Source organism: Gossypium hirsutum, chromosome A02 (assembly GCF_007990345.1).
Source record: "Gossypium hirsutum isolate 1008001.06 chromosome A02, Gossypium_hirsutum_v2.1, whole genome shotgun sequence".
NCBI classification, from domain to species: Eukaryota; Viridiplantae; Streptophyta; class Magnoliopsida; order Malvales; family Malvaceae; genus Gossypium; species Gossypium hirsutum.
The window spans coordinates 35,273,554-35,281,792 of record NC_053425.1 but is presented as its reverse complement, the minus strand read 5'-3'; the positions used below and the strand labels follow the sequence as shown (position 1 = coordinate 35,281,792).

At 35.0% G+C, this 8,239-nt stretch overlaps 1 protein-coding gene and 1 long non-coding RNA gene across 2 annotated transcripts; one reads left to right on the top strand and one right to left on the bottom strand.

Moving 5' to 3' along the window:
- Window positions 1-373: 373 nt before the first annotated feature.
- On the bottom strand, window positions 374-3,083 carry LOC121213726 (uncharacterized). Its single transcript, XR_005909159.1, has 3 exons — window positions 2,953-3,083; window positions 2,394-2,479; window positions 374-769 (listed from the first exon to the last, which is right to left on the bottom strand). It is a non-coding gene; the product is annotated as an uncharacterized lncRNA (long non-coding RNA).
- Window positions 3,084-3,550: 467 nt separating this feature from the next.
- Window positions 3,551-7,795, top strand: LOC107951288 (protein NRT1/ PTR FAMILY 5.10). The gene is made up of 4 exons (XM_016886283.2): window positions 3,551-3,996; window positions 5,838-6,090; window positions 6,298-6,385; window positions 6,799-7,795. The coding sequence occupies exons 1-4, from the start codon at window positions 3,568-3,570 to the stop codon at window positions 7,616-7,618; spliced, it is 1,590 nt and encodes a 529-aa protein (XP_016741772.1). The 5' UTR covers window positions 3,551-3,567; the 3' UTR covers window positions 7,619-7,795.
- The last annotated feature ends 444 nt before the right edge of the window (window positions 7,796-8,239 follow it).

Sequence of the window (8,239 nt, the reverse complement as noted above, 5' to 3'; positions counted from 1 at the left end):
ATTTCGTGAAATCATAGATCATAAAAATATAATAAAAATAAAATTTTTATCGTCGAATTTGTGGTCCCAAAACCATTGTTCCGACTAGGCCCAAAATCAGGATGTTACAAACACTAGGCTATTTTCCAAGCCTTCATGTTACCCATAATCTCTTACAACCTTATGCACATCAAAATCGCAAATCATGGCATCATTTTAGTGATTAAACACTCTTTATTAAGACATATTCTTAACATTAACATGTCCTCTTACAAGTAGTGCATTTACTCATGCAATACCAAGTCGAGATTCCTTATTTCACATTAATAAGACTTGTCATTTTGATGACCACTTTTACCGTTATACTATGGTTATCAACTTATCCATCAATCACTGAAGTTCAATCATTATCACATTGTGTTTATAACGTGCGATTACTACATGGCCACGACCACCTCAATTGGTCATAGAGCATACATCCAACACACATGTCATATTATTAACCATGTATGACAGACAAACATAATCACCTTATAAACATTAGACATGACATGCATAGCTAGGCTTACAAGCCAAAACCAATATGAGCCACATCTCATGGCCATATACATATAACTTAATATAATCCAACACATTTGGCCAAAGCAAAATAATACATGTCAATCAACTAGATCCCTATACATGCCACTCACTTGAAATTTCTAATATATGTTTCATTATTCCAAAGGTAGCGATTTGATAGTGCGATGCTGCCTCTGATGATCTCCAACCCCGAGCTAACCTGAAAACACTAAAGGAAATGAAAGGAAGGGATTAAGCTTTATAGCTTAGTAAGACCGTATGAAAATAATAAGCAATTTATCAACTTGCTTCTCATGGTATTACAACCCTATTTGCATTTTTACTCATGTTCCAGTCAAGCTGTTTTCTCGAGTCACTGGAACTACGGAACTCCAAATTAAGTTCCACTAATTTTACTTGAAACTAGACTCACATATCTTCTTACCATAAAATTTTTAGAATTTTTGGTTCAGCCAATTAGTACAGCTTATTCCTTAAAGCTACCCTTTTTCGCTGTCTGACAATTCTAACCCCTCTTCACTAAAAATTAATTATCTCATAATACGGGACTCGGATGATGTTCCCATCTATTTATCTTGAAAATAGACTCATTAATAATTCTAAGCATATAAATTATAACTCATAAATATTTTTGTACAATGTTAAATGATTTTCTCAAATCAGAACAGGGAATTTCGAAGTCATTCTGACTCTATCTCACAACAATTAAAATATTTTATAATATGAAACTCTTTTGCTTAGACATTTCTTCTATGTGAAACTAGACTCATTAGGCTTTAATTTCATATTTTATTCAGCCTCTAAATCAATTTCCAAAATTTTTGGTGGATTGTTAAAGTCGTACTATGGCTGCTGTCTAAAATTGTTTTAGTGTAAATTAACGATACTACGTTTATCACACCATATTAATTCATTTTCACCACATTGGTAAGGTTACATATTCATACATCATAAGTATATACCCATAATCACAAAAGGTCATCACAAAATCATTCTCACAAGCATGAATTACCTATTTACATATTCACTAAATGTGCATCATAAACTGAAATCATTTCTCATGAGCTTGGCATACATACCTGTGTTACTCAACATGCTCAGATTCATTCCTTACTAATCATATAGCATGAATTGAATTCACATCTCATCAATTTCATGTAAGTACCTGTACCATTCACAATATGGTCATAACTTTTCTCATTTAGCTTAATCCGTAACTCTCATCGTTGAACCATTCGAAAAGCTATCAGATATTCACTAAGCCTCAAACAAAGGTATAATGCTGATGTCATGTCCCAGACATGGTCTTACACTGACTATCAAAATCGAGGCCGACGCTATGTCCAGGATATGGTCTTACACTAGCTCTCACATATCTGTGCCGATGTCATGTCCTAGACATGGTCTTACAATGGCTCTCATAATGTGGCCGGTGCATGTCCCAGACATGTCTTACATTAGCGCACAAATGACCCAAATGTCATGGCATGAATATCCGATTTGTTCCTAAGGTTCTTACAGGAGTTCTACTATCTCAAAATTCACCATACATAATCATTTCCACAAACAAGCAATTTATGCTATAACAATTCAAACACATATAATAACAATGTAGTTGTATTATTTACATACAACTTACTCGTTTCAATGGAATATCATATTCCATCAAATCTCCAAGCATTCAATCAACACATAAATGTTATTTACATTTGACATCACTTTCTCATATACAATATCATCAATATAAACTTTAACACAATCATGGAAAGATAGATTTTCAAGTATAATAACAATGACATAAATATCATGCTCATTTAATCACACGGACTTACCTCAAATGCAATTTCGGCTAATGATTCTCTTTTTGTCTTTAACCATGCACTTTCTCGATTTAAGCCCAAATCTTGATTTTCCTGATCTAACATGATGAAATTCACTCATTTAATCACTAAATAAATTTGGACAATCAAAATTTCACATTTTTGGAAAAATGACCATTTTGCCCCTAGACTTTCACAAAATGACCATTTTACCCTTAGGCCCGAAAATTTATTTTTATCAAATTTCCTTATTATCCAAGCCTAACCGACCAATTATTACTCTTATGACAACCCCAAATTTCCACTATTTCACACAATTACAACCTATTTTATAACTTTTACAAAATGGCTCTTTTAGGTGTTTTCCATGAAAATCCTTTCACAAAAGTTATTTATTACACAACCAAGACTCATTTTCTTCCATAAAAATTCAGCAAACAACATAAATGCTTTCATGGCAAAACCCTAAACTTTCAACCATTTTGCAAAATAGCCCCCCTTTTAGTTAGCTCATGCTACAAGGATCCCAAAAACACAAAAATCAACAAAAATGATCACCAAAATCACTTACTTGTAAGGGATGGAAGTTGCTGAAATTTTGAGCTTTCAAAACCTCTATTTTGCTGGTATTCGGTGGGGGAAGGAAGAAAGATGAAAAGATGACATCTTTTTCTTTTTGTTTTATTTTATTGCCAAATAAGCTACCTAATACCCACAAACTTTAACTTTTCAAATTCTTTCTCTCTATGACCGGCCAAACACCCTATTTAGGGTCTATTTGCACATAAAACACCCCAAATTTTGGTTCTCTAGCTATTTAACATTTTTAGCTAGCAGAACAAAACTTTTGCCATTTATGCGATTTAGCCCTTTTTCGCAATTAAGTATGAAATCGTTAAAATTATTTCACCAAAATTTTCATGCACTCGTATAATCATACTATAACATATAAAATAATATTAAAAATAATTTCTCCGACCCCAGAATAGTGATTCCACAAGCCCAAAATCAAGCTTTTACAAACATGGCATCAAGTTTTCATATTTTTGAAGTATAGGGACAAAAATAAATTTAATTATATTTTTTTTATATACGTATCAAAGTGATAAAAAATTATATTATACCTAAAATTAATTATAAATAAATTATTAAGAATTTCATAACGCGAGGCGTGTGGTGGTTATTTATGAATTATGATGTCCTCCTCCAGTCGGATCATTGGTTGAGTCTGAACTACTCCAAAACTTTTATCACAGCTATCTCAATGTCAATCTCCGATCCCTCCGCTGCTCAAACTCCACTTTTGGATGACACTGTTGACGGCTGCCTTGACTACAAAGGCCGACCTGTGCGCCGCTCAAGCTCCGGATGTTGGAGATCCGCTTCTTTCATCATAGTCGTCGAAATTGCTGAGAGGTTTGCTTATTACGGAATCTCTTCTAACCTCATAACTTACTTGACTGGGCCTCTGGGCGAGTCTACTGCTACCGCCGCCGCGCAAGTTAATGCTTGGAACGGGGCAGCCTCGCTTCTGCCTCTCTTGGGTGCATTCATTGCTGATTCTTTTCTTGGCCGATACCGCACTATCATTCTTGCTTCCCTTGTTTATGTTTTGGTAAAACATTTTCCTTTCTTTTCTTTCCCAATAGATGAGCTAATGTTTCATCATAATTTCTTCCTTAATTATTTAATTTTGGCGTTTAAAAAGACAGTCCGCAATGCCTGGAATTTTGGTTCTTAGCATTTTAAAATTTAAAATTTTCTACCCCGTTTTTTTCCCTCGAATATTGACATAGAAAATGGAGGGTATAGTTCCTTCTGGAATAATAATTGAGATGATTTTTAGCCTCTTCTGTCAAGTTAGGGTATTGAATTAATTATTGTGACTGAACGTGGATGAAACTGTGAGAGAGAGAGAGAGAGAGAGAGAGAGAGGCTTTCTGCTAGTATTCGAATTGTTTCATAGGTTTAAATGTTTTCCTGTCATTTTGGATGCCTTCTGGAGTAGTATAGCTCAAGGTTCAATGAGCCAAAAAAAAAAAAAAACTATAGCCCAAGGTTATCCTTCCTCCATGTGAGATATTTTTTCCATGGCTTCTTGGCAATCAAGGATGGACTTACTACAATGAAAAGAATGTCAAGCCTGGGAACGCATTTGAAATTGGCTTTCTGCTCCTGGTGAGAATAAGATTCATCTTTGTTGGGTTGTTATCTGACCTAGAGAGAGAGTGAGCTGGGGTACCTGAGCTACAATTCTAGATGAAAAAGCATAGGAACTTTAGAATTGGTAAAACAACAGACCCTTTTTGCTGCCTTAGCGCTAATGGAAGTTCTGTTATTTCATAAAAGTGGCACCAGTTCATGTTATTTCTTTTGAGTTGTGATTGTGTTTATTGATATAGTTGGTAGAAATCTAGTTTCTAGTTTGAATATTTATATTTATATTTTGAACCAGTTTCATAAAATTCTGTCTGCTTGTGCTTGGTTATTAGCTGTTTGCAAAAGGAAGTTGAAGGGGGAGATAGAAAGAGCTAACAGCAGTCAGAAGCAAAACTTGAGTTTAATAGAAGAAATTAGGGAGAAACATGGAAGTAATTGTGGAGAGAAACCATGGAAAATCAGTGAGGGGGAAAAGTGTCCAACTCAATAAATTGTTATCCAAAAATATCAACATTCGATACTCCTGGCATAATAGATATTCAAACAAAAATGGTTTTTGTAGCTGAATGAAGTCATAATAAAAGGTGTAATACCTAATATAGCTCTAAACTATGCTATTTGGACTTGAGGCCTGAGGGGTGTGCTGGATATATGTATGTGTTTGGCATAAATATGCTCTACTTTTTGAAGTTTTCCCATGTATTTGGTGCATTATGCCTCATATTCATGTCTTGATATGTGTTGGACATAGGTGCTTTGGAAAACATGAAAAATCCAAGTAACGTAGGCCCTAAAATATTACTTGGAAATAAGGTAAGCTATTTAATATAAATAGCGTAATAAATTGAAGTGAAGATCACTATTACACTCGTAAACTACAACTGCATTACTAAACAAACTCTTTAAGCAACTCCTTTCCATACTGTGTATGCTTACTTGCTTTTTATGTATTAAAATTTGTTAAATCATCCAATGAAACAAAGAGTTTGAATTTAGGCTCGACTTCAGAAACCTTGACTCAAGCTCTCTTTAACAACATTAATCATTATGAATGCGCACAATAATTCTCAAATTAATGAGGTTGCTTGTCATGTTCTAACAAAAACTTTGAAGCTCAATTCAAGATGTGAGAAAACCTGCTGTAATATCAATTGTACTTGATGAATCTGTTTCATGACTTAGCTTTTCTCATCGGTAGCTGTAGGGTAGCCTCAGGAATGTTTTGATTGTTTAATTAATTGATTAGAGCGCTTACTAGCTGTTTTCCATAATTACTTCATTTGGAATGATTTATAGGGGATAGGCTTGTTGGCTCTGTCTGCCACACTTAGTTCCATCAGCAGTTCTGGTGGTCAAAATGCAGATGATATTGCATTAAGCTCTTCACTTCAGTTTCAAGTGATACTATTCTTCTTCTCGCTGTATCTAGTAGCATTTGCACAAGGTGGACACAAGCCATGCGTTCAAGCTTTTGGAGCAGATCAATTTGATACACAAGACGCTGAGGAGTGTAAAGCCAAGAGTTCATTCTTTAATTGGTGGTACTTTGGTATGTGTGCGGGTACCTTAACAACCCTTTCGATTTTAAACTACATCCAAGATACTCTTAGTTGGGTTCTTGGATTTGCAATACCTGGTATTGTGATGGCTGTGGGACTGGTTGTTTTTTTGCTTGGAACAATGACTTACCGGTATAGTGTGAAAGGGGATGAGGAAAGCCCGATTGTGACTGTTGGTTGAGTGTTCATTTTGGCAGTTAGGAACCGGAAAACATCGTATTCTGCAATTGCTGCAGAGGAAGAAGCCCGAGGAATTCTTGCAACTGAAAGTTCCAAGCAATTCAAGTAAGTGAGAGATTTTTGCACAAAAGGAATTAGGACCATAAAAAAAAGGGACAAATAGAGCTTTCGTTAAGGTCAATATCTAAAGCCTCATGCATTTTCCTTAAGTGCCACCATAATCTCTCCATTTAACTTATCATGTATAAACTCGTAATGATTGCATGGTAATGAGATATAGTTTTGTTTATCATTTCGTAACTGCCTTCATTGAGGCAATCATAGCATGATGTATAGTTGACATGGAGCTCTTGCTTGTTGCTTTTCTTCTTCCTGTTATTAAAGTGTTTAATGCTTGAACTTTATTGAACCAATTGAGTTTTTCCTGCTCCTTTTGGTTTATGAAAATAATGCTTTTATATACATTTTCTGTAGCAAATGTCTCTAACATGGCAATGCGGATCTTTTTAATGTGTTAGATTCCTCAATAAAGCCTTGCTTGCTCCGGATGGTTCAAAGGAGCAAGGAGAGGTGTGTAGCATCAGAGAGGTTGAAGAAGCAAAAGCTGTTATAAGGCTTGCACCAATATGGGCTACAAGCTTGACTTATGCAATTGTCTTTGCACAATCATCGACCTTCTTTACTAAGCAAGGAGCTACCATGGACAGATCAACTGCAACGGGCTTTGAAATACCTGCTGCTTCACTTCAGTCATTCATTAGCCTTTCGATTGTTCTTTTCATTCCTATATATGACCGCATTTTTGTTCCTTTAACAAGAGCCTTGACAGGGGAACCAGCTGGAATTACATTGCTTCAGAGAATTGGAAGTGGAATGGTAATATCTACTATATCATTGGTAATTGCTGCTGTAGTAGAGATGCGGAGGCTTAAAATTGCGGAAGAACATGGATTGATAGACAAGCCAATTGTGGTGGTTCCAATGAGTATATCGTGGCTGGTCCCTCAATACGCATTGTATGGATTAGCTGATGTCTTCACCATGGTTGGTCTTCAAGAATTCTTTTATGACCAGATGCCAAATGAATTAAGGAGTGTCGGTCTTGCACTCTACCTTAGCATCTTCGGTGTTGGAAGCTTCTTAAGTAGTTTTCTCATCTCCGCCATCGAGAACTTGACCAGCAGGGATGGCCGAGATAGCTGGTTTGCAAATAATCTGAATAGAGCACATCTTGATTACTTTTATTTGCTGCTTGCTGCGCTTAGTGCTGTGGGATTGACTCTCTATGTATGTTGTACAAAATATTACATTTATGCTAGATGGGGAAGGACGTTCTAAATCGCGATTTTCTAGGTATCACCAGTCCATTGATTGTTGTAACTGTAATATATTAAGCGACTTCTCACTAAATGGTTGGTTAAACTTGTAAGAATGTAAACCATGAATGTAAGGATTTTAAATTATTCTGTAAGTTAGAAAACTCTTTTGTTTCAAGAAAAGAATGATGGCCATCAACAGACAATTGTTATTACTATTACAATATCTAATCATTGTATTTAGATTTGATTGCACTCATATAGGAGATCTTACCAACATCATTTCCTTTGGAGAAAGCATATGGTGAGGGACATTTGAGGCTAGACTTGAAATCGTGGAGAAAAAAAACTATCTTCTTTTCATTGGTGTGGTTGTGTGGAGAAAAATATATATTCCTAAGAAAAGAAATTTTATTTCCATTGTTGCTTGTAGAGTCGAAAAGGAGAGAACAATTTTTTTTATTATTATTAAAAAAAATTGTATAATATTGTAAAATACGTACTTATATATTTTTCATTTCAAATTTGGAAGGAGTTGTGATACATTATTATAAAAATTGGTAATTTTTTTTATTGTCTTTTTTTTTTTTACAATGCACACTCAAAATTTATTTTTCATTCCAAGTTTTCACTCTCTTTTTAC

Excerpts from the sequence above, each read along its gene's own strand:
- LOC107951288 (XM_016886283.2), top strand. The coding sequence starts at position 3,568 with ATGAATTATGATGTCCTCCTCCAGTCGGATCATTGGTTGAGTCTGAAC. Across the intron at positions 3,997-5,837 it reads CTTCCCTTGTTTATGTTTTG|GGGATAGGCTTGTTGGCTCT; the intron begins GTAAAACATTTT and ends AATGATTTATAG. Across the intron at positions 6,386-6,798 it reads GAAAGTTCCAAGCAATTCAA|ATTCCTCAATAAAGCCTTGC; the intron begins GTAAGTGAGAGA and ends TTAATGTGTTAG.